At 37.7% G+C, this 27,042-nt stretch overlaps 1 protein-coding gene across 10 annotated transcripts in view; it reads right to left on the bottom strand.

Moving 5' to 3' along the window:
• The window catches only part of EPHA6 (EPH receptor A6), a 511,564-nt gene that overhangs the window by 109,727 nt on the left and 374,795 nt on the right, over nt 1-27,042 (bottom strand). For 6 of the 10 annotated variants that reach the window (XM_075768276.1, XM_075768293.1, XM_075768260.1 and 3 more), the window contains 5 exons: nt 25,154-25,201; nt 24,568-24,730; nt 16,152-16,260; nt 11,813-11,883; nt 8,214-8,339 (listed from right to left, as the gene is read on the bottom strand). In XM_075768276.1, coding sequence (XP_075624391.1) covers nt 8,214-8,339; nt 11,813-11,883; nt 16,152-16,260; nt 24,568-24,730; nt 25,154-25,201 — 517 coding nt within the window. The remainder of the gene's footprint in view (nt 1-8,213; nt 8,340-11,812; nt 11,884-16,151; nt 16,261-24,567; nt 24,731-25,153; nt 25,202-27,042) is intronic. The other 4 variants (XM_075768333.1, XM_075768267.1, XM_075768324.1 and 1 more) reach the window with 2 other exon arrangements.

The raw sequence follows: 27,042 nt of genomic DNA, 5'->3' as shown, positions 1-27,042 counted from the left end.
TGGACAGAATCCCCGTTGGTGAGAAATAATGGACGGGATATTCAAGTTCCCAAGTTCCATCACATTCCAGAGAAGCAAACCATTCATCATTACTTCAGAGAAAATAACCCCCTTTTCTTTGTGCCACACCATGAGATCATGGGGACTTGTACTTGCACTGCAAAAGCCAAACAATCTGCTCTGCACAGTGCGGTTCATCTTGCTTTACTGATACTTTGAGACTGAACTTTGTTATCGGTATGTTTGTGGTGCAACTGAGCATGCCATGAGGCAGGAATGTAACGACACTTTTAGATTTTAATTCTAATGATGACAAAAATATCTGAAATATCTATTTCTATATCTGAAATATTTATAGCAGTATCTATTTATAGGGGTGTCATGCACCAAGACCTATATGAAAAGAAATGCCACGAGAATATCAGAATATCTGACTATCCTCCAGTTCTAGAAAGCATTTCATATGTACTTAATGATGTTATGCTCCAGAAAAGCACTTGCCCATGATTTATTTAAATGTATTTACACACCTACTTGAAATGAATCCCATATTTCACTTTTCAGACAGCCAAAGGCCAATAGTTTCAGCAAATCAGGACTGAGTTGCCTAACAAGAGGAATCTCAAAGCTTGCTTCACCTGACGTTTTCCTCTGTATGGAAGGGCCTTTGAAGAATGCATGTCTCCTCGCATTCCCTTTACACATTTACTAATTAAGTCTGTATGGAGATCACAACTTTCCTTTGATCTTGAAGCCACTCAAAAGTTATTTAAAGCCCCTACCAAATATACTGCAGATGACTGCAGGTCAGTTTTCAATGAGTCACAATTCAGTAAATCAAAATCAATGTTCACAAAAATATTTCAAAGCAATTTTCAGTGCAGGGTACTTCCATAGCAAAACCAAATTCCCTACCCGAGTCATTTTGGAATCAGAACTGCTGAAAATCAAAAAAACCCCGAGTCATAAACAGATATATATTTAACTGGAGGAAATTATTTGTTACCTCCTCCATTGAGTGCTGTCTGAATCTGTTTTCCTTAAACTTTAAGGACAGAACAAAAGAAAACAAAATAAGAGAGCACTATCCTGTTACAGTGTGTCTTCAGATATAAACTTAATCTATAATAGATAGGCCTGAAAGACAGAAGCTTCACTTCAGAAAATTATAACTCCCTGATGTTACAGGATTAGAATGGATATTGTCATACAGCTTGTATTTTATTAGGTTCTGTTGCTTCCACTAAAATAAAACAGTTTTATTAGCCAATAAGATCCAGGAAGAGTGGAGGGATTAAAAAAAAAAAAAATTTCATAGCTTATGTTTCACTTCAAACCAGAGACATCATCAAGTGCAAGAGTACAATTAACAGATGCTGAACATAACCTCTGAATAAATCAGCAGCTTCTTGAACAGCTAACAAAAGCCAAGTGTCCAAGGTCTTTTTTCTACCACAAACTCTGTTTGTTTTATTTTTACCAAATTTTTTAAAATAAATCAAAGCATGTCCTTCCCTGAAGATGTGTCCATATGTGTGAAAATATATGTCATCAGACTAATGTTCTGGGAATCTTTTGACAAAAGAGGAAGTTGGCTGGGGAGTTTCCTATACGATATTGCCCCTTTAGCTCTTAGAAAAAAGTTTGTTTACCTGACTACTGCCACTGAAAAAGTAGTAGCTAATTTGGACTACCATCCAATGTGTCTTCTTCCTGACCTGTCTCTCTTCCGTTTTTTGGATGCATGATTTGTGCAGGTAGAAAGAAATTTCACTCCCCTTGGATACTGGGATTGATAAACCAGTGAACATAAAGACCAATAGAAATGTTTTAATGATGTGATGTCAGACAGTAAGTGATTATCAGCTCACAGAACAGACAGCTAGTACATTTAGAAACCTAAGGTATGTGTAAAAACTTGTAGTTCAGGTTTAGACTAGATGGAGATCAACATGATTTAAAGCATTAAACTATTTACACTGAGAAAGTGTTTGACAAGATTTCATCCCTGAATATTTTTTACACTGTTGTTAAGATAAGGAATTTTGCATGCTTTTTAAGTCAAAAGGGAATGTGTTCATCAAAGGGGATTTTTAAAATCTAAGAATCTAAGTCTCATTGCTCAAGTTTGAAGATAAACAAGACAAATGTTGACCCTGGAGCAGTAAAGGTTCATGATTGCGTATGTAATAAGTAGAAGCTAAAAGCCAGATGTCAATGAAGTTGACATCTTTCCTTGCTCCAGGGAAAAAGCTGGTGATAACTATAGAAAATAATAGAGTTCATTTCTCAGTTTTAATAATGTGTAAATAATCCTTGATTTAATGATATAAACTTCACACGTCTTACTGTGTTTTACAAAAAGAAGCTAATTCAGCAGTCTAGAAACTTGCCCTATGCAAACCATGCATCCCTTTCCTCATCCAGTCATAACATATGTGCTATTTAAAATGAAACAAGAATAGTCGTCAGTCACTTAAAAGTCTGATATGCAGTCTGGTATTACTACATGGGATCAAAACAAAATGCTGTTGATAGAAATGAAAGGTCACAGCACCAAATACAGCTCAATTAATTTTCCCCAGTTTTAGTCATTAGACCTGTGGGAGAACCAGCAGAAGATTTAGACTATGAAAAGAACATTGTCTGCTCTCTGTGACAAATTGAAGAGTTGGCCTCTTCCTTGAGTTTACATATTTTAACAAAGACGAGGATAATTGTAACTGTTAGGACAGACTTCACTAAGTATGTTTGGAAATTCCTTCCATGAAGAGGTGCTGAACTCTTAAACCAAAGAGCAAGAAATGATGGGAAGAAAAATATGTCATGGACAGGACAAAATCACACAATATGATAAGATGTCAGTAGGTACCGCAATCTCAATATGAAGAGTGGCTGAAAGGGACCATCTGAAGAAAATCTATAACAATGAACAGATGGCAAATTGTGGGAACCGGCAAAAAGGCACCCCATGCTCTTTGTCATGAAACAACAGAAGAACTCATGGAATATTTAATACTAGTGATAAAAAAACTCAATCAAGAGTTTTGAATCCAAGAATATACAATATCAAATTAAACAATATTAAAATTTTGTCATAAGTAGTGGATATAATAACAGGGAATGGACTAATCAATTTCGTCATTTAAACAGTAACTAGAATTTGAACTTCATTAATACCTTTTTTTTTGATTGATGTTACCATGAAAAATGTAAGTTAAGCACTTACAAATAGGTTCTGTTTTGCCGTTAGTTGCAATCTGCTTGCTATTATGAATATTTGATCAAACTGCAATTTCCATTTCGGTTGTAAACTGTTTCCCCTACTGCCTTTACCTCCAATTTGAACCAAGATATCAGCAGAAGTTATTCAAAGACTAACAAAAGAGACCATTAACAGCTATTAACCTGGATAACCTTTCATTCAATCAAAAGGTCTACAAAATTGTATTTTTTTTTCTCCCAGATGAACCAGATGTAGGGTAGGAGATGATGGGGAGCCACTCAGGGGAAGTAACCTGACTACACAGCCATCTTGAATATGGATTTATGTGCAGATATTATTACTTTAATGCAGATCTCTTGCATTGACACATGGAGTAATCAAAGCATGAATAATTTAGAAAGGACTTTGCAAAGTCTGTATTTGACTTGCTTTATTTGCACCAAAGAAGGATAGTATTTCAGAGAGCTTGCAGATGTAGTGGAACACCAAAAGCATGCCAGAGGGGAAGACTGGGAGAGCTGAGATCAAAGTTTTCAATTAACTTGCTCCTTGGAATATGGCAGCTGCGTTCAGAAATGTCAGCTCAGTAAACGTCCACCAGGAGGACTTGAAAAAGGATTTTGACAAGAGTTGCACTAATTCATTTTTTCTCAGAGTAATCTTGTGAGTTCAGCACCCATTCTTAACTTGTTGCTGCTTTTCATTTGCCACTATTATCTGCCTAACGATATGAACTTGCAAAAGGAATGTTTGTTAAATCTACAACTGAATGTACAGACATTCTCTTTTTCTTTTGGCTATGATGTCTTTGACAGGCAAAGTGTCATCTTGGTCTTTGTAACCACTAAAGGCTATTTTCCAATCTGCTAGAAGGTCTTGCTACTTTTTCAATTTGACCATTTGTTGCCACATTCTCTGAACCTCTTTTTAATATTTGAGGGGCAAATGTCATTATGTGGAGCAGTCAGTGTGTAAGCAACAATTTTAGATACTTGTTCTTTTTTTTTCGTCACATAGTACTACCCTCATGTTACTAGTACTTGGCACCCAAAGGACCAAACCAAATTGTCTGTGTAACATGGCTAATAAATGATTTCAGAGAAATCTCAATGTCTTGTGCAGCGTTCAGATGTACCTGTACAACAGATGGTAAGTAGGTAAATACACTCAGGGGCTCTTAGATTTTGCACTTCTAAACAGAGACTGAAACATAGGACCCAAAGTAAAAAATATGAAGTCTTTGTTTTTCAAGTCTATAGTGTATGTGTATCCGAGGTAAGTGAAACGGTTAGGAGAATTTTTAACAGTGCTGTAATCAGAAATGAGATAATTAGTAGCTTTAGTTGAAAATACTACTTCTGATTTGATTGTATCATCCTCAGATAGTTGCAATAGGTTACTCAGCAGCAAATAACATAATGTACATTTATAATTATAATTAGCAAATACTTCAAAAGATAACTTGGGTACAGAGTTGGGCGAGCTGAAAAAAGAAGCTAGAAAAAATAAGTGTTTTGAATGTCAAAGCCATCTGCACTGCAACTAGTGAATTGTCAAGAGCTTTTGGACATGACTTCTTCCACTGACAAGCAAATCTGAAACTACTTTCAGGAAAAGATCAGTTTCAAAAATTTCTTGACAAGAAATGCTAGGAAAAAAGTTTCAAATATTTTCAATGTTCCACTGTGACATTTTCAAAATGAAAACTTTTAGTTCTTGAATGGAAATAATTATTGTTCTGAAAAATTAAACTTACAGAAATTCAAAATGAAAATAATTGATCAAAATAAAATGTTTAAGCAAAACAAATTTAAGACATGCATCTCTTAATTCATGTCTTAAAAGATTTTAACGTTTCATTTTCTAAGAGACTTTAATTTTTTGTTTCACTTAGGTGAAAATTGTAAACATCTTTTAAAAAAAATTCTCCTATGATAAGAAATCAATTTTACATCTGTTTGCAAAGTGTAATACAGAATTAGAGAGAAGGCATAAAGAAAGCTTTAGGACTCCTGTGAATTACAATGATATGTCCCCTAGCAGCTATTGAAGAACTCCATGAGAATTTGTACTCTCCATGCCTCAAGCATGGTATTTAACCTGTATCTTGCCTGCTTGGAAATGGGTTTAAATTTCATTGCAACCAGTTTGCAAGTCCTGCTAGGCAAATATCTTTGAAGATGGCAGATTACCCAAGTAATTTTAGAAGATAGAAAATATAAAAATAAAATATGTCAAAGCAGGCAAAAATTCATGCTCACACACAGAAGAAAAGGGAGAGAGAAGCTGAGTAAAGAATTTTCATAAATGAATTAAGTTGAGAAGAAGGACACAATTTTCATCTGAACTCAAATTGATAAGCTCAGTCTTTGTCGTATTCAACTCCTTGGAAATCAGCAATTAAACCAGTGCTGAATGTTGTTCAATATGCTTTATAATCTAAGACATGAATATCTATAGCATGTCTGAAGAAAAGGAAGAAATAAAAGAAATCAGATAGAATGTTTTCTGCAGAAGTCAGGCCTCTGGGGGCTCTCTCAAGCTCATAATTCCAATGGTGCACAATGCCAGCTGCATATTATCTAGCTTAAGCAATCAGGTAAACTCTAAAGTACTCCAGTGATATGGACTGCAGTGTGAAACAGAATTTTCTTTCTGACTTTCAGGTCACTACTTTCTCTCCCCTGCTTGTTAACAGACCCAGTTTTATTTCTGTTTATTATTTGCAATGCATTTTCTAGTGCATAAACCACTTTTTAGCAACACTGGAGACATTGCTGTTGCTATCAGTGTAGTAACGTATCATTAAATGAGGAATCTCAACCGAAAAATACCTCTCCTTTCTCAAGTGACTAAGATATATGAAACAAAGATAAAAAAGAAGGATCACAGTGCATTATGTCTTCTGATAGTAATTTTTCTGACAATACTTGCTAGCATGAGTTCTTTGGAGGGCTCACTATGTGCAAATTAAAAGAATTTTTTTTCCTCTGCCCCCCTTCCACAAGATGTAACTCTGATTTTTGCAGTCTGTTGTACTGTAAATTATTTTAATTTTTTACTTATGGCATTAAAATTAGAGAAAGTAAATAAGGTAAAAAACCCCATTTGTATGTTGGTATTTACTTAGCAAGTAATAAAACAGTATTACTAAAGAAAGCCCAGAATAGATAGCTCAAAGATGGGCATTGGAGTATGGAATACACTAAGTACTGCTACTAAAATAAAATTACAGTGAAGTGAATCCAAAACATCTGTGTAGTCAGTATTATAAATACCTTTAAGACAGCAATTTACAAAACTCAGTCACTCTTACTATCTTAAGGACACAGAGAAATACCCATATTGTGTAAAATGAAGACCAATATGGCATGAATGTCTTTCACAGGAGGAAATGAAATTTCAGAGCTGGAATTAGAACTCAGGGTTCTGTTCCTATGTTAATCAAAATTTCTGACACAGACTCTTAGCTCTCCCACCTTCCCCTTCTGCTGGGGCTGAGAAATGATTAATGCTCCCCAGCCATTAACAGTGTGTGGGTAACAACACTGAGGATGTAAGGCACCACAGGAAATTCAGATTCTCCTTGTCAGTCCGTTTTTTGTTTTAATTTGTTATAACTGTGAGAAATGTCGGTGGGCTTTCTGAATGACACGTTGGTCACGAGCCACGCATTGAGATTCACTAGGTAGGTAACATTGTAAGGCCCTTTTCTAGCCTTGTCTCTCTAAGTCCACAGTAAACTACAACTGGTTAAAACAGAGAGCAAACCATCTCAGGAGCTGGTGAATAATGAAATGCTATCTGCCCTAGAGAGTCAGAATACAAGTTACAAGAAATGGTTTTACAAGACTCTGATCTTTTCAAGGATGTCACTTATGTTGTGTTAGCCACAAAGGTGTGTTTTCTGTTGCCATTGAGCTGCCACCAGGACCGCTAGTGGACTCTAGAGAGCAGCCATGAGGCTTTAATCCTGCAAAGGCTTTCCAAAAATGAATGTGTGGGAACACTTGCACAGCACTTTCCGGAACAGCAAAACCTGACAGTTAAACCAAAGCTAAGCAAGGGGGTAACAATGTGCAGAATAGACATGCCTACAAACAGAGCACATCAGCAAAGGGCAAGATCCCTGAAAACACAAGGAGCATGTTGTCTCCCTTAGAAAAAAAGGCCAATATACATACAGGATTAATGAGCTTCTGAAACTTATTTTCAAACAGTTGTGAAATTACCTACATCCTCAATGAGATGTTCTCAACTGAAGGTAGAGACCCATACACGAGAACAGGGTCTAAAACAATTGTTCAGATGTAATTCCTCTCTGTTCCCACCGCACATTTGGACAAACAGCTATTTTTCCCACTCATCTGTTTCCCAGCTCCACATCACCTTTCATACTGTCTACAACTTCTCATCAGAGCTTCCCCTTTCCCATCTCTGCCCTTTTCCTTCTCTGCACAGCTACAAGAAAGCCTGTCCCAAGCCAGCCTCTCCTTTTCTCCTTGTATCCCTCCTATTTTCTCTATGAGAATAGCTTTTTGCTCAGTCCTCTATATTCTGATCTTATCTCCCCCCAGAAAGAGATTCTGATCTAATCCTCTCCTCAGTGACAGAGAATATAGTCACAGTATGACAAATGCTGTGACAGCGTTTTGAGTACATTTGGAACAAAGCAAAGAAACCCCTCAAAAAACCACCCCAAAAACCAACACTGCACAACAAATTGGTAAAGGCTTAAAAAATGTTTCAAGATAAACCTATCATTTTGGACAATCGGCCTTTCAAGAACTCCTAATTTGAATATATCCACATTTGGAACATTAGCCAAATACAATACCTCATGTTCACCACACTTGAGAGTGAACTGGTGCTATCAGAGAAATATGCTCACAGTTTGTACTATACTTGACCAGTTGCATTATCCTATTGACTTGAGAAAAGCAGCTTATCCATGCCTAGACATTTTTTAAAGTGAGTGTACTTTTACCTGCCCCAATAACTCTCTCAATACGAATTCTTGAAGGGTCTATCTCCTTTGCAAACTCATGGACAGCAAGAGATGGGTCTTCGTACGTGTCCGGATCAATATATGTTTTGACTCCTGGGAAACGTACTGCAAAAAAGAGACAATACTAGCAATCAAGCATTCTTGACATTCACGTACTGTAACAATATGTTTTTATATATTTTTTTTTTTTCCCCTGGTTGACTAGACAATTGAAAGGATTGGAAATAATATATTGTCTTCCATATTTAAAGTTCCAGAACCCAACAGAAGAGGCTAATAACCCAAAATTACTAATGCTTGCTACTGATTTCACAGAAACCAACTGTAGAATGCACAGGAATTGCCCCATTTGCTGGGAGCACCAGAGCCTTCAAAGACTCACTGGGCACAGACTTAAGCATTTCCTCTTATCCTTCAAGTGGCTTTTTTAGGTGAGACTTCTGAGACATTAAAAAGCTGGTTGTTACACCTCCACACACTAGCAAAAGAATTCAAAAGTACTGGCTGAAACTGTGAGCAAGGTCCTGCTGGACCCTCCTCAAATGTCCTGAGATGTTCTGGGTGGCTGAAAACATGGATACTTCTTTAGGATTGCTGCAGTGGATTGTTACATCAAACATCCTTTCAGCTTGCAATGATAACTGATAAAGAGTGTTAGTGTAAAGAATGGAGGAAATGTGGGTTCTCTGAATGTTATTTATGCCTCTAGTTACTGTCATGTTTGCTAGCTACACAGGTCTCAGAGTTTATCCTGTCCCACAGGCACAAAAAGTCAAAGGCCTTTAGAAAACTCACTCTTTGGTATTCGACTGATAAGATAGCGTCAAACTCTTATGCTGTTTTGTCTCTGTCCCAGCTGAACACAAGCATCTCCTGAGGTATAGCATTTCAGGCAGGAAAATTAAGAGGACAATTAATTTTTTTTTTGAAACTTCTCCTTAGGAAAAAATAACAGCCCTAGCTAAGTTTTAAGGAAAATACTATTTTGGGTGAGATTTATTTTTTTTTTATTGTAAGAATTTCCTTTCCAAATGCTATTTATGATTTTAGTCTGAGGAGGCTCCTTGGAATCTTTGCGCTTAGCTCACATCCTTAAGGAATGCTTCAAGTACAGCTGGTAAATCTGGACAATGCAGCAAGTCACGAGAGAAAATACGAACTCTGAGCTGGTCACTTGAAAGGATGTCTACAGAGACACCAAGTGACGGCTGAAAGATATGGAGAAAAGCAGATCCTGAACACTAACAGTGATTACTGCCAAAGCAGTTTATATTCCCCTTTGCTGCTCCATGGGCAGTTTAGGCAATCTGTCCTTTACTTTGAAAACAGTGCTTTCTAATTCACTCCCTCCATTTATGGGCGGATGGCTGAACATTCCTTTTGCCAAACAGGTCCAATCTTTGAGATCCTTTTCTCTGAGGACAGGTCCTGGAGGACTGTGCTGCTTTGTTCTTTTCTGATCAGCTTGAACAACCAGAGAGCCAGCTGCAAGATGAGAACAAAAATATCCATTTACAAGGCTTCGATAATTTCTGTCTGCTTCCTTGGAGATGGCCGTGGCAATAGTGGGTTGGTGCCAGATTGCTTTGGCAGACTCCAGCAAGCCATCATTTTCTGGCATGGCTAATATCCCTTGTGTTCTTGAGTATGGCATGTCCAAGAACTTATGTTGTTTCTCTTGGACTAGCTGGATGGGAATTTTTTCAGGCTGCTGCCATGTGGTGATTAAGTTCTGGAAAACTTTCAATTCATTAACAGAAGTTGATGTAGATAATACATCAGCTTGTCAGGATGAGAGGAGGGTACTGCAGCTGGGTCCAGAGAACCTCTTTTAAAAGAACTGAGTACCTCCCAGCCTTCTTCCTCTTACCACTTAGTAGCTGAGTCTAAAGCAGCTCATTATCTGATGAGCCTAAATGCATTAGATGAAGAACACATGTTTTGGATATATGAATGTGGTTGGGCTTCATAAAGTAGTGTGCAACAGCCATTTGGACCACTGCCAATAGAATACACACAGCATACAGAAATGAGGAGGACACCAGACATCATGGGATGTCATATTATCAGCAAGATCATGGACCCCTTTCTAACTCCCTTCAAAGAGTTTCTTTCCTGAAATCTTCTTCTGACTCATAGTGAGCTCCCAAGAGAGCTCCCAACAGAGGAAGGATGAACAGGGGATAGTTTTCTTCTGCATGCAGCAGAAGCATAGGATGCAAAGCATGGACTTGACAAATCTGGGAACAGGAACAGGCAATGCTAACTAGTGCAGGCCTTGCAGTGGAGCAGCAGAGCTTTTTTTTAAACAGCTTCAGCCAGTCTAGGAGAGGTCACCCTTACACTGATCCCAGCAGAGACTGCACAGCCCCACATATTGTTTCAGGTTGAGATGCTGGATAAAAAATCTATAGGTAGTCAGCAGTCAGATAAAGACTGCTGCTAGCATGAAGGTGGTACTTCTTACGGGGGCACTGAGCGCTCAGTAAAAAGGAGGGAGTATTGTTGGCACTGCAGTCTTAGCTGCTGGGGTAAATCAGAGTAATTCCTCTTTATCCTTGGTTCTATGGAGCACATACATGCAGACAGACTTGCCCCCTCAAGTCTGATGCTGAGATAACTGTAAATGAATGAGAAGCCTCTGAGATAAAGCTTTGTGTCAACATGAAATACAGTCATCATTTACCCTGACATGAAAGACACCGAGTGAGGCTTTTCTCAAATTCCGTCACGGTCTCAGAGGCATATATCAAACTCTCCATCAGGAAGGTTTTTGTCTTCTTTCCTTTCTGACCATGTTTGGAAACAAATGACAAACAAATCTTCCTAGGAAGTATCCTTTATGGGGAAATGTGCCCTTCTCCTTGACAGAAAGAGCCACTTGGCTGGATATAGTGGTGTCACCCGAAAAAAAGATTTTACTTTTGGTGACTTAGCTTCAGTCTTAATCATAGTATTTCCAGGGATGTTATAAAAAAGGACCAAAAAACCACCAACCAAACCCCTTGTATAATACCCTTTGAATAAATAAAAAGTTTAAATAGCTACTCTAACACAGAACAGTGAGGCTAGTAATTTAAACTAAGTAATCAAACTAAATAAACTAATATACTGCCCATGAGAGATTGCCAGGATTTTCTCTCAGTGTACAGATCAGTGAGCAGGAACATGAGGGAAGGCAACCCAATCCACTTTTTATTTCTTGGGTGGCTGGAACTGTAGATCCCTAAAGCCAAAGAGAACTGGATACAAATAAGGCACATAGTCACCAAGAGTGGAATTTTGAGGCAGAAATTCAATATGGTCCAGGCCAGTTGAGAATTCAAAGAAATATACCTGAAAAACTGATAAATATTACTAATAGAATACCAAAACCCCTCATTATCTAGAGTCAATTCAATGAAATTGTTCAAGAGGACATACAAATAAAAATAAACACCCTTGATGGTGCAAACAGTAAGGAACTATTCAAATGGTCAGATTAAAATGTCAAGTGCAAAAGCTGTACAGAAAACAATGAACATTCTTCATTTAAGACATGCGATAGGTATTATGTAATACAGTGTTGAACTACTTACAATCTCCATTTTGCAAATGAGCCCTTCTTTTCTCTTCAGATTTCATTTTGGCCTTTATGTACCACTGGCATCTTTTAAGAAAAACAAATGAGGTTTTAATTAAAATACTTGTCATGCATAAAATAAATGTACATTAAGTTTTATCTGCACGTTTACGAAAGTGAAAATCATTGCATTTGGAATATATATTTAGTTACGAATCTAAAGAGAGAAATATGCATGAAGAACTACAAATAGACTAGATACAAATAAAAATAAATCACGGTTGAATGATTAGTATGAAAATGACTACTTAAGTTCAAGTTTGATGTAATATTTTATTTCCAACTTTGACTCCATCAAAGAACTTTGATACTTTAGTAAATTATTACTTCCTTGCATTCTTGTTTGCATACATTGGTTTGTCCTAATTACACCATATCCTATTAACTTTCATATCCAGTGGGTCAAAAAATCTCACATTTTCTTCATAACAGTTTCTGCAACTTCACCATGTTTCATGGAAAAAGAAAATATCTTTTCACATCAGGACCACTTTTTTTTTTTTTTCTGAGTAGCTTTGCGCAATCTGAGTCAGGCACTGATTTATTATTTCTTCTAAGATAGCAGCTATCATATAGGATAAACAATACCTAGCCTGCTATATGAATATGCTGATTTAGCATATGCCTGTATGATTGCTATAAAATTGCAAATCCTTGGCAAACAACACAAAACTCAGTGGATGTTCATGAATTGTTAGCAGCTGTACTTGACAATGCAAGGGTATGTTGGAGAAAACTGCCACATGGAAAGTTTTTGGGTTCCCTGTAATGAAATCTCCCTTAGCCTGAATGCTGCTTACCTGCTGGACTGTTAATGCTGATTTAGAGGGTCACAAGATAGGAGCAACTGTTTCATTCAAGAAAAAACAAAATACTTGCTCTTGGTCTTCAAGCTCTTACTCACTCACTGAACAGCCTAAGTAGTATGATTTAGAGGGAAATCTTTTGGTCGAAGGGCTAGGCTAAGGGCTAAGGGCTGTTGGGGCACTGACCCCAGTGGAGAACAGCAGTGCGTGTGGACATGTGCTTTGGCATACAGACATTCAGTTCCAAGACCAGTTTGAGAAAAATGACTGGCCTCTGTGGATTCATTACCAGCTTTATAAAATAAAATAAACTATAATTATAGATAGTATACCTGGTAAAATACTAACAATGGAGATATGAGAAATATGTGAATGCACCCACCTCATTTCAATGGGTCATTTAAACTACTGAAACAGAGTAGGATTCCTCACAAATTCATTCATTGCTACAGAGGTGATGATGAACACCTGAAGGGCAGAAACTTCTGAAGCTAGTATAATTGGCTGTGACTTGTAAGGAAGGCACTTGTTTTCATGGTTATGTACCCTTATGGCAAGAAACAGCAACCAGTGGATTCTCAGCTTCTGTTGAAATCTTTAGATTGCACACCAGTTGCTGGGACCACTATTAGGGCCATTTTAGGACCTGAACAACCAGTCTGTAGGGTGCCAAGAACACTGAACACAAGCTCTTACATGCAAACTGTTGGCCCAAAGGAACAGTCAAAGAAACAAGGCTTTAACCCTGTCCAAACCTCCTAAGAGTGCATATGGCCCCAAAATTTGACTACAGAAGCCAGTGAGTAGTCACCAGCAGAGGAGTCTTCCAGCTCCCCATTCCCTATTAGTGTTGGCTACAGAACAATCGGAGAGCAAAAATTTCTGTAACAATAAGAATAAATCACACTGAGCTTTAACACCACATTTCCTGGAATTTAGCCAAGACCCCTGTCTGACTGCATATCCTGCGCCTCGAAGTCACTGTCGCTTTCATTTTTCTATCTGCAATTGACAGCCGTGCTTCCTGCTTGCTCTTGGTGGATAATCACTCAGCGAAGTGTAGAGGCAGGTGCTCATTTAACCCAGCCTCTCCACTATGAATAGACTCATCAGCAGCCCTGTGACCTGACAGCTCATCAAATTGCTAATTCTAAACAGTGAAGCAGAGCACATCTGTAGGGTACCAATCCCATTTTTCACGCAGAAATTTGCCTCACTCCTAGAGTAAATTGAGTATTTATTCAAAATTTTCTTGCTCTGTCTTCTGTGGAATACACCCTTATCACTGCATTTAAGCAGCACTTCAAAATGAATTCATATCTTACATAATTGAAATGGTCCCATTGAGTAAGATGTTAGAAAGCTAAGAGAATCCTTAACATTAGCAAACAGGAGGAATAAATCCAGAAAGAAACCCATTTCCATAATTTTGTCATTCCTGAGTTTAGTGAGCTTTTTCTAAAGGAAGCATTTGAGTTATGTTTCAGGATTCCATGTAAGGATTCCACACAATCATCGTCTCTGAAAGTTTGTCTTTCAGTAATTCCTCTCTCTTCTGAAGGACCCTACTGTTCATTGGTGTTTGTAGTAATTGTAGGAATATTTACTTAGCTTCTAAGATTATCTAAGGTCACAATATGTTCCAGTGTTAACTGCTCCCATTAACTTCAACAGAATGTTAGACTTAACTGGTTTTATTATTTAGCAGAGAGAGCATTAATTCACATAATGGTAGCTCCTCTAGCGCCGTATTTGGTTGCTGGGGTACTGCAAATAAAACCTCCAGCCTACACTGACAGGACTTCACTTTTTTTCAAATTAGAGGTAATGCTATAACAACAAAACAGAAACTTAATTACAAATCTGAAAGCGCAGCACCATCTATTGATATCAGCCCGGTCTGTGACGACCATTATCACATTCAGAGGAGTCAGTGTAATATCTTTTCTCTAAGTGTAAACACAGGCTCTAAACCAGGACAGGAATAGCACAGAATTCCATCCTAACTCTGGATTTTTTACTGTCCTCAAGCCAGGTAAGAAGAAAACTCCACAGAGAATCCTCCTCACATGGAGGCTCTTCTAATGGCTGCTTTATGTGTCTGAAGGAGGGAGAGGGGAGAAGGGTAGAGAGGGGTCAGAGGCCACACAACCCCCTACAGAGCTTACTGCAGGAGCTATGGGCCCAACTCCTCTGCTTGAAGGCCCACACCTCTGCAGAGCGTCAGTCTGGTTTTAGGCTTTCTTGATCCCTGGCAGCGCTGCTGTCTCACAGAGGGGACGGGGACATAATGTCTTTGTCCTTTATATTCTGCTTTGCTTCCTGACGGAAGCAGGTGAAGTCCTGAAATCACACAGGAATCACCCAGGAGGCTCAGTGAAAAAGAAAACAAGGCACCACGGATGAAGCTATGCCTGTGGGAATCAGGTCAAGCAAGGACTGATGTTCCGGCCTCTACGTGCGTTTTTTTAGCAAGCCCAATTAGAATTTGTGAGTTCCCTGGAAACCTTCAGTGTGTAATTGAGCATGGCATCTGGCCACTCAAATCAAAATGCTTTCTCATCAATTTGCATAATGTCATTATTTGATCCTGATCAACACATCAGCTGAAGGGAGGTGGACAATCAGCACCATGCTAAAGGAATTCTAAGTATAAGAATCAGGGTAGTTATAAAAAATAATCATTGTCCAGACTGGTGAATTCCACTGCCAGTGCAACAGTAGTGCTGTAAAGTAGATTTAATTGGGATATCTTCAATCCAATTAAAAAAAAAAAAAAAAAGCAATAAAAAAGGACCTTTGGGAAACTATTTTCTCTTCACTAGTGATATCACAGGCATTAGAATCATTCTAGTATTTCGGAGTAAAGTTTTCCTTAGTTTAATTTCATTAGACAACTCCTATATTTTCTCTAAATAGATGCAGAAACGTGCATATAAAATATATACATAAATGTGTATGATTTTTCCTACAAATTTAGTATAGTAAAAGCAATAAAAAATTGTCCACTCAAAGGTCTTTAACAAGCTACATTGCCAACCCCAAGACATCAAAAATCCTAAGGTTACACCCTTCAAAGTTTTGCAATTGACAGTTATGAGATTTTGTAAAAAATATTGTGGTTTTTTTGTTTTATTGTATTCTGATGTCAGAGCCTTGAGGGTGCAGCTATATCGTATTTTTAAATTCTCGCTCTGCAGGCAAGAGGTCCAGAAACTTATTTTAAAAACAGCCAAGCTTTGTTTTTAATTTTTTTTTTTTTTATTTCACATAATTGCTTAGCTCCCCAAACTGGGTTTTTACAAAAAACAGCACTCACAATAGAGCCATAAGTATGAGCAGCGCTGAACAAAGAGAACACTCACCCCGCTATGCCTAACCCTTATTTTAACACTGAAAATGTGGTGAGTGACTTAACTATTATTCTTAAATTCTTAGTTTTGGATGACTCTAACCCTGAGTAAATGAGAACACTGTAGTGTTAACTACCTCCCAGTGATCAGGAAGAACAAAGTGAGTATGACCAGGAGAGTGAATCCACCAACAGCAGCCGTGGCAATTACAAGAATCTGTCCCTGCTCCGCAGCCATATCAGAAGCTGAAAGAGAAGCACAGAGAAAAGATGTTAAAGTTTCATTACCTAGGGTTCTTGCAGAATTGGTGATAAAATTTCACTGGTCAAATGTTGCAATTAATCTGTAATGGTTTCCTCGGTGCTTAGCAAGGACATCAGATGTGAATGTGCCTGTGAAGTGAAAAACCGTAATCCATGTCCAAACTATGATGAAGGGGAGAAGATGTTTACAAGTTTTTAAAATAAGGAGCTGGCGTTATCAGATACTTGCAATTTACTAAAGTTTGAATGTGACAGGATTTTGGATGCAAAACTAGAACATACTTTTTCTTTAGCTTTACTTAGCTTAATCCTGCATCTAATTCAGAACTTCTCTCCATCCAACTGTCCCAGTGAAGTCTGCAGTAGTGCTATGTATGTAAGAGATAATAAACTTGGTTCAGGAGAAAGCAAAACAAAAAAAGCACACTTAATGTGTAGCATCACACATTCTTCTGTATGTCTGGTGTTTATTTTTGTTGTCACAAAATGTATACGATTTTAGTTATGACATGCTCTGGTGATTGGCAACACTGTAGTAAAAAAAACCAAACTGATTTTCTTATGCCTTATGTTTTTCTCTCTGCTTTTTGCAGGACATATAGGAGGTAAAAAAAAAAAATCCAGTTTCTACACACTTGCTCTTTTTGTTAATTTATGCTGTATAATATTAAATCTTTACATTGATAAAGTACCTACTTACAGTTCGGTTGGTCCTCCAAGTACTACATGAGCAGAACAAGAATTAGGCTAACTTTTTCTCTATCACCTGTCTTGCGACTCCAAAGTTTTATTTCTTAAACTCAGATACACTTGAACATTTTCACCACATCACATTTACCTAATTCTTACATTCTGTTTCTATGAGAAACATATTCTGAAAGGCGAATAAATAATTCTATTCAATGATCTCTGACAACAGTAGTAACTGTAGAAAAGAAAATAAATTTTAGATTTATCGGGAAAGTAACTTTGATTTTGTAAACTTGCAAACTGTTTTATAAGCAAAATCTTCAGCTTTCTTTAGGCACCAGGTGATTAAAGTGTAGGGCAATCACCTAGGTTGCTGCACAGAAAAAGATCACCAGGCTATATTCTCTCAATTTGCAGTTGATGAAGACCAATACAGTCTGACCAATACCAAGCTGCCCAAAGCCCCATAAAATACTGTTTCCAAGACAAACATTTGGCTTAGAAATTGTATTTGTGAGTGGTTTAGAAAAGCAGTGTAGACTTGCTGTGTAATAGTAGTAAAGCAAATAAAAACAATAGTAGTTTATGTCAAATTTTCAGCAAAACCAATTTGTTAGATTTCTGCCATTAGGTTTCTGTCCATATAATTTAATGGAGAAGTGCACAGGCAGTAAATAACAAGGCATTCAGTATGTGTGGTCATAAGCTCTCCACAGACAAGTTAAATACGTACATCTTTCAATAAATGATGTAGCAAATACTCACTGAATAGCTAATGTCCAAAATGATATCTAGTGATATTATGGGAGTGGATTCTAGCTCTGCATTGTGTTATGTTCCACAGGGTCACATTTACTTGGAAAAATACAACATAACAAATATCGTGCCACACAAATAACAATGCAGATAATAACAGCCTCTCCACATCAAATGCTGAATACTATTTTCAGACTAGTGGAGGTTGTGCTAAATGTTGCAAATATCGTTAGAGCCAGGGACAGCTTGAAGTTGTAAATGGAGGAGGAGGAGGTTTTAGATGAGTCTATCTTGCCCATCTCCGCAATGGAAGTGAGAGGACAAACTGCAGCCCTTTTTTTTTTTTTTTTTTTTTTTTTTAAAAACAGGAAAAAGAGGTGTGCAAAAGTAGTGAATTCAGCAGGAGAAAAGCAAACCATAGGCTCAGATAAATTAGCTGTGGTTTTCTTCAATGGACATTCATTGCCAAGGAGACAACCCAGGGCCTTTATTCATGAGAATTAAAGGTGCAAATGTAGGGACTGATTCCACGGTCCAAAGAAGCACTCTGCAGCTACCGAGATGAAGAAAGCCATGTGTCCTGGATCATTTCTGATGAATGATCTGAGCTGCCATTTCTTGGTATTTTAGCTAAACCAGAATGCAATCTATCAGTTTAATAACATATATTTTCTACCAGGAACCAGAGTTAAATTCACGACAGGGAGAAATTCCAGACTGACTTAGTTCTTTCTACCTCTTTTTAGCTGAGAATGTATGTAGTTAAAGAGTGATCATTCTGTTTCTCTTGTCTGTATTTTACTGTGTTGGCAGAGGTGTCAGAGTCCAATATATTAGGATATTTTTTTCAAGTAGCCAAATCACTATAAGGGGCTTTCAAGTCTGAAACTTCCCGATGACCTTAATTTACTTGTCAGATAAAAATGTCAAATGACAGATAAGAATAATTGGAAAATTGGATTTGTTAAAAACTGACAGAAAGGTAGGTAAGGCAAAATGATGGAAATACTTATTTTTGCTTGAAGTGATCCTTTTAGAAATCAATAAAGGCACGGTGCAGTGAACAACACATATATAAGCACATGTGTATGCACGTACACAGACTCCTCACCTGCAGGTAAAAGGTTCCATAAAACACAATCTAGGCAGTGAGAAGACAGTGATCAGGGACACTCAAAAATTAAAATTTTTACAGCATTTTGCCATTCTAAATTAAATTCGGCATGTCCCTCACTCCCTCTGTTCTTTTCTCATTTCTCCAGCTTTCTCTGAAGGTAAAGTTCAAGTTGTAAATAATAAGAGCTTTAACATATATTGTTTCTGTTGTGTATGTTCTTGAATCTTTTTTGTCATTTCCTGCTTCTTCTTCCTTCGTTGTTCCTCTCCAGCTGTGCATATTGGTATATGACCCTGTGTTCCTCCTCAGGACTATTCTTGATTATGCAAGACAGAAAAACTCTGTTTAAAAACCAATTATGATAGGTTGCAAACCCAAGCAAGTTCATGCAACCGTATTTCATCTCTTTGTGTGTACGTATTAGAGTGCTGCATTTAATCACAGAAGTACATAGCATTTTTTCCAGAATCTCATTCGTTAGACAACATGGTCAGCATTCATAGAGCTAAAATTAGTGTTTTGTTGTCTCTGCGCTGTCCGGTGCACGGTCTCGTATCTGCCAACTACATGCCACCCAAATCCGCTCAGTGCAGGGATGATTAGTAGCACTGTGATCACAGGGATGAATGTGGCTGTATCATGGATGGGGCCATACTCCATTTGATAGTTAGAGTTGATAGGCAAGGGGGTGAGGAAGTGCCGGTGCAACAGGAATATGTAAACCACTAGCAGTGCTAAGACTGAAAAGGGAGCTTAGTACCTATCTAACTGGGCTGGCTGTTTTGTCTGGTAGTATGTTTCATTCTCTCTGTCTGTCTGCTCACTAAGTTTGTCGTGACAAAAAAATAGTTTAAAAAACGAGTAGCATAAGACAAGAAAAAGGGAGGATTTATTATTTATCCCAGCAGATGATTAGATAGTATATGGTAACGTTTGGGTGTCAAAACTCTTCAAACACACTGTAGCTGCAATTAGTCAAAGTGGTGATTTGATTTTAAAACTGCAGCATGTATCATACATGTACTCAGAAGCATATTATCCAGATAAACTCTTCACTCCCACTACTCTTCATGCTTAACTCAGATTATATGCACGAAATGACATTTAACGTGTCTAATTGCATCATTCCAGCTTCCTTCCTTAACACCCTGCCCCGAAATCCCTTCTGCATCCAGCCTGGTGTCAGTTCCGTCCCCACCATCTACTCTTTACACCCATGCCCTGTCTCAGCTCCTCTCTGGGTTCTTCACCCAAATGTGTGGCGGAGGAGCTGCACTTTCCCTCCTCTTTTGGCTGAAGGGAAATATTCCGAAGCTTCTTCACTTCCTCACTGGGCAGACTGGCAGAAATGATGCAGATGTTTTATTCATGGTGCAAGAAGATGAAAGACAGAGAGAATCTTCCGGCTCTGTTCTACTTTCTTTTCTTTGAACAAATTTCTCCAAAATCTTTTAAAAGGTTGTGTATTTGGTATAAAAGGGCTGGAAGCCCTAATGACAGCTCACTTCTGTCTCTTAGCTACATCCTTTAGGTATTTCAATTTGACACCTATCAGGCAGCAGACCTTCCAGCAGACTGAAAGATAAAAATGTGACAGAAAGACAGCTAGACAGATAATACTGAGCAGCTGTAAGATAAGTGTGGATGGTGAGAACTGGAGCTCTAACAGACAGCAACTGGCTGTCAGGTGGATTTACAAAACATTGTAAACAACAGTGCTTAAGAACAATAGGAAGGAAAAATATAAAATCTAATTAGGGTAACCTTTACATTTTCAGAAGTGCTGCAGTTCCTTTGCTTGGGTGAGCTGATGGGCTCCACTCTAAAGGGGAATGTGGGAAAGGGAGGAGGCAATGGAAAAGCAATCTTATGAAGGACTTTTAAAAAAAGGGAAAAATAATGCCATCACTAGCATAAGAATGTAAAACCTTTTGGTATATATTCGCTTCAAAAGCCTTCTTCCAAGTGTTGCCCCTAACATTAGCTTCCTGGTCTGTGGATGACTGGAAAGCCTGTGCAAGCAGTTTGAGATCTGAGCAAGGATGTTGCTCTTGTTTAGGAGGAAGAATGTGAGAATTCAGCAGATCTGTCAATACAAGAAAGTCACCACCTGTGCCTATGGTAGAGAAATTAAAGTTATTGTTTCATCAAGATCAGGGTTTCAGGTCAATTCATATTTCACAGTCCTCAAATTTATAGACTACCTAGTCAGGTATTCTATTAGCATTTCTGAAATGTTTATTTTTTTATTGTTAATATTATTTATTTGAAACATATAAAAGTATATATTGCTTTTGGATTAAAATTCATCATGTACTTACGTGTATCATTCTGTTCAGCCCAAGCACTAGTTCACACTGCACATATGCTAGTTTGCCACTTAGGTTCCTTCTGGAATAAGCCAACTAGCTCCCTTTCAGATTTTTTTTTTTTATTTTGCTAATGATGGGAAGACTGACATGGAAAATACCCTTGGTTTTAGAACAAGCCCTCCACAAGAGTACTACAGCAGGAAAACACTGCACTGCCTAACAGCTGTAAATTGTTCAATGTTTTACAAATTCCTCTAGGCCAAGGGCCTCTGAGGTGATATAGAAGAAAACATACCTTCAAGAAAAAAGAATGCTTTGAATTTTTTTTTTTAAAAAAACAATAAACCCAAACAAAAAAAAAAGTCTTCCGTAAATAGCTAGTTAGGAGAGAGATATAGAGAGAAAAATAGGGAGAGAGAAAACAGTTGGAGATTAAAGCATGTTTGCCCTGGGACAAATGATTTTTTTTCTCAGAATACGTTTTATTCCATCCTAGGAAGGACTAGAGTTTACTGTGGTGACTCAGATAGTTGGTACTCCTCATACATAGAAGCAGGAACTACAAGTGAAGTTATACTTCAGTTTATAGCCACAGCAGTGGTACACGTGTGTGCGCTGGAGCACATTAAACCTTGTCAGCTTTGCTAGAAGGGTTTTTCCTGTGAGGTGCTGAAACAGGGAGACTGAATAAAATGGCAATAAGGAACATGGTCAAAAGCAGCTATTACTATGCTTTGCAAAGGTATTACATTTCCCAGCAGCAGCCTCTTAGCTTTAACAGTGGAAGAAATGCCTGACAACACCCATTCATCCATCCCCGCTTCCTTGAAGAGAATTTTTCTGACTTTCCTGCATAACTCCATTTCCTTTCACAAGGAAAGTACAAATTTTACTCTTTTAGATGCTCCATTTATTGGTCTCTGAAGCAGGGAGAAGTGTTCAACAACAACAAGAACGTGGTCTCCAAGAAATGGCTGCCTCGGTCTGCTGGTCAGTAAATGGGGGTCCTTCCCAAAACCCAGATCAGCACTGTGTGATTAACTAACTTTTTCCATTACTGCTACAGAGTTGGTCTTCTTTCTGCCTTATGCACCACCACTAATAATTATATCAAAATGTCTTAGTGTTCCTAGCAATGATGTATCTAATTTTATCCTAAATGACTGCAGTGTCACAGATAGTGTTTCAAACAGTAAACTGGAGAAGGCATGACAGCACTGTCCTGCCAAGGACAGTATGTTTTTGGACATTGATGTACACGTTTCACAACTGATGAATCATTACTTTTTTATAAGTTGTCTGTAACTTTAAAGAAAAATCCTAATTTTGGATTGCTCACTTTACTGCTATTTATTAACAAATTATGTCAATATTCAGAAAAGGATCACATGGTACAAGCTAAATAAAAAAATGCAGGCTAGAAATAAGGTGCAAATTTTTAATTACGAAGCTTAAGCACTGGCACTGCCTACCTATAAATATGGTGAGCTCCCCATTACTGGAAGACTTCAAATTAAGACTGTTTGTATATAGTAGATGTTAATTTCAATCTATTGCCATTAGCTGACTGGAAAAGTTTCAGATATTTGGTCTGTGTTATGAAAGGGGTACAAATGAATGATCACAATCATCTGATGTTGCCTTAAAGTTTAGAATACACCAGTTTTCAAAATTCTGCTGTGAGGAAGTAAGATATTTGGAGAGTAACAAGGCATCATTTGACTGGTCACTGAGTACTGCTTCAATTTGAAGGAAGTAATATTTACCAGCAGGCACTTTGCTTTTTTTCCCCCTTTGAAATCTAAAGCAGTACTGTATAAATATTTGAATAAGACCAGAGTCCTTTGAACTACCCTTTTAATTAAACTGAAGTCTTGATCTAGCTCCAGGTACCATTTCAAACAGCAGCAGAATTTCTCTCAACTTCCATCTCAATTGATCATAAACAAACCCCCTTCTGTCTATATTTCCTTTCAGTCACACAATTTATATTTATAGCAAATCAAATACTTTTAGTCACGCAGAAGCTCAAGCAATAGATGTTGGTAAACAGCAAATATATAATGAGTATTTATGTTTCACTATCAAGATTCACAGTGAGTGCTTAGAAGTAATAGAGGTAATAAATGTTTAAGAGTGTTGTGAGCTCTATCTCACCATGCAGCCCAAGAGCCAGGTGCATTAGTGCAACTGAGAAAGAGACGTGGGGCTGGGAAGCAGTGGGTGGAATCTCACTGCCTGGAGATGTTCCTATCAGCAGTGGCAATGAGAGAAATGTCACTGGAACCACAGTCTTCCTGATTCAGATGTGTAAGTCACATTTTCACAAACGTGACATAGGCTTATAGAGGTTTAAATACCATTTATTTTTGATACGAGTTATGTCCCTGGGTGCCTAAAGCCTAGTATTTATTGCATCAGAAGACGTAGATAGGATCTACTGGAATTCTTGAAAGCACCCAAGTGCTGAACTCCTATTCGGACCAATTGTCTTAAGTACTAGAAAACTTTAAAAAGTCCAGTTAGGCATTAAGCACTTGGAAATCTATCCCTAAAACATTTTTTTAAATAGAATTTAAGAAGCAATGGAAATGGAACAGAAGCCTATGGGGGGCTCTTGAAAACGTTTATATAGTTTTGAGTCTGTACTTTAGCTTAAGCAACTTGAATTCTAAAATACTAATGAAAAACATGGTATACATAATTGGTTAATTAAAGTAATTTCATTAATGAGTGTTTTAGTGTTGTATCTACTATGCTAATTTTTTCTCAAATGCTTGTAAATACCTCGTTTGCAGTTTCTTTGAACATGGATGGCAATACATGCCTTAAATATAAAATTGTTCAGAGCATGAACATCATACATAGCATCAAGCCTTTTTGCATATTCTGTAGGAATATGTAGGCTTTTTCCTTCTCAATGGTAAATGTAGCAGGCTTATTGACTGATGGAAATGCATGTAAAAGTTTTCATTTTTTTTATTTGTAGAGTCTGGGAGCACTTATAACTACAGAGAAAAGACTCCATTACTGTGTTCTGGGAGCTTGCATGAAGCTGCTGGATTTACATGAAGCCTGACTAAGGGTATTTCTAGATATCAAAAGGAAGGCCTTCTTTAAGCAAAGAAAGGATCATAGAATCATAGTATACCGCAAGCTGGAAGGGACTCATAAGGAAATTTTGCAGAAGAAAACATTTCTTCAGCTGCAGCGTTGGGCTAAAATTTCTATTTGTTGTCATAAATCCAGAAGTGTGAGGCAGAGGCTTACTTGTTTTTTATCATATAGCAGTGGTCGTTTTGTGATAAGCGGATGGTATGGATGCAGCCATTCAAACTCCCAATTTCTCACTGTTTTAGAATTAGATGCTACTTCTATTGTATTTGATTTTTTTTTTCCTTCAGTGAAACTTACTTTCATCTCCAGTTTCAAATTCAAACTTCTGGCTATAGCCGCTGTATCCTGCTGCCGTCCTGACTCTGATATGAAATATATACTTGGTGGCTGGCTTGAGACCTGTGATGATAACACTTGGAGCCTTGGACCTTGTGGAGGAATAGCTGAGCTGCTCATGCTCCTGAGGGACAAAAGAGGGGAGAAATGATATCAAGTTGAGTTGTACAAACTTTGCAAAAATGATATAGCAGAACTGAAGCTCCATATTCTTCTCATGAATGTAAAATGTGTTTATAAAAGGAGGTGCAGGTATGGATTTCTATACTTTGATTTTGTGCTATAGTCATAATGTATGATATGACCTTGACTTAGATTTCAATTTTTTGTCTTTAATCTTGCATATAAACACATCACATCTGTGTGACTTGGGTTAGTAACTACACTGTAGTCAAAACAATATGGAATTAGTAGAAGACTACATTCACAGAAATGGCAGCCAGAATGGTAGCTAATTATCTTTGCACAATGGACAAACTAGGAGGTCAGTAAATACTAGTAAGCTGTAAAGTAAAGATGTGGGAGTATTCAAATACTCGCTACTCACTTCTACCCGCAGGTAGTGCCAAAATGCCGGCGCTATCCGTGGGTAGACCTGTGGGTAAAAGAAAATAAAAATTAACTTTTTCTTTAAAGTCTGTAACCTTCTAGCATGGTTGAACTGCTTCACTGCTGTTGAACCTAACTTCTCTTTCCAGGTAGCTGTAAGGTAGTCATATATGAAATTCCCTTGCACGCTGTATAAGGAGAAACACTGTCTGCAAAAGTCCGCTGTTAATCTCCTAGCAGTTGATCCTGGGCGTCTGCTGAGAATTCCTGACTCTCACAAAGATCACTGAGAATTACGGTGTGCAGAGAGCACTGGGAATTACCACTGCAGACCAACTGCTGTAGTATGGAGACCAGCCACATCGACTGCTGTGCAAAAACTAAAAGTGCTGCTTTGCTAGACAGGTTGTTGATGATACTTTTACATGAGGGGATGACTTAGAAGAAGAGAGTTTATTCCCTGTCATTAGTTACTGTCACTTGATAAATCAGTAATCTGTAATACTTTACACGGTGCCTTAAGGCTAGCTTTACTTCGGTGCAGCAGGATTTGTCTCAAAACTGACATATGAACAGAAATGTCCTTGGCATATGCTTAACAATCCAACTGTGATACCCATAGGGCACCATATACATTTATTATACCATGCAGTAATATTAGAGTATGTATAAGTTATTCAAAGGGTGCTTCCAGCCTGTTAAGAAGGAAACTGGTTCACAGAAGAGGAATAACCAGGAGAAGAATAGGTTTCAGTTAGATTCTGTTGGACTCTCAACCTTTTCTGAGCAACATAAGTATAATTTTTATATAAAACAAACGGTTTTATATAAAACATGCTGAGTCAACTTCAGTCATGGTGTTAACAAAGTCACATTAGCATAGGGCAGCTGTATATCAGCATTCCCCCAGTAAGCACACAAGGAGGTGGCTAAGAAAACCAAATTAAAAAACAAACACACAAAAATAATCTGATGATTCTGTTAAATGAACGAGGAGAAAGAAGGCAACAATGAACCAATATCTAAAATAATTGCATTTAATGCTCACTTCAAATAGTGGAAATAATTTAAGAAACTATAGTAAGAAGAAGTGTTGATTTGTTCTACAGTCTATTACCAAATTCTGAAACAGCAAGAAGTGTGTATTTAAATTGACACAGTGTACATGTAATCTTATGGATGGAGACTACAATTAATATACCGTTTAACAACTTCTGTAACTATTAGAAGATTTCTCCCAATTACTTTGAACAGGTTCGTGGATTTTAAATTTCAGAAACTATCTATTTTCTTCTGACAGAAGGCCAACCTGTTGAAGTGATGGATTTTTTTTTTTTGTGATTAAGCTTCCTTCAACTTGAAAAATAGCATGTATGTGAGCAAAAAAGGTGTAATAGGGTAATACTTGGATTTGTAAGGAAATAGAGAACTCCTACATATACAGAGGAGTTTTCATACTACTTTATGGACACTTCACATTTCAGTGTGTCATGAATAGCTAATTTCTACTCTATAGCCTTGTTATGTGCAACTTCCAGGGACTTCCATGTGTAGAGGGGTCACATAATTTAACATGTAACTTGGCCAGGATATACAAACTTGGAGAGCGCAAGACTTGAATTTATTTAGTAACGAAGCTGCTGACTAAAGTGTGTATGGTTCTGCCCAAAGGGACTAACTCTTTCAACACAAGCTAGCAACCACCTCAAAATCAGTCTAAGAAATAGGAGGAAAAAAAAAAGACACCACTTGATTTTGCACTATCCTAAGACCACACTGAATCATAGGTATGGCCCAATGTTTGTGATCTTGCCTGTTAAATACAATGTCAATAAAAGACTGTTTCTGCACTTCAGTCGAGGTGAAAATATGACATCCAGCGAAGGA

This window comes from Balearica regulorum, chromosome 1, assembly GCF_011004875.1.
Source record: "Balearica regulorum gibbericeps isolate bBalReg1 chromosome 1, bBalReg1.pri, whole genome shotgun sequence".
NCBI classification, from domain to species: domain Eukaryota; kingdom Metazoa; phylum Chordata; class Aves; order Gruiformes; family Gruidae; genus Balearica; species Balearica regulorum.
This window is presented reverse-complemented; position numbering and strand designations above follow the sequence as displayed.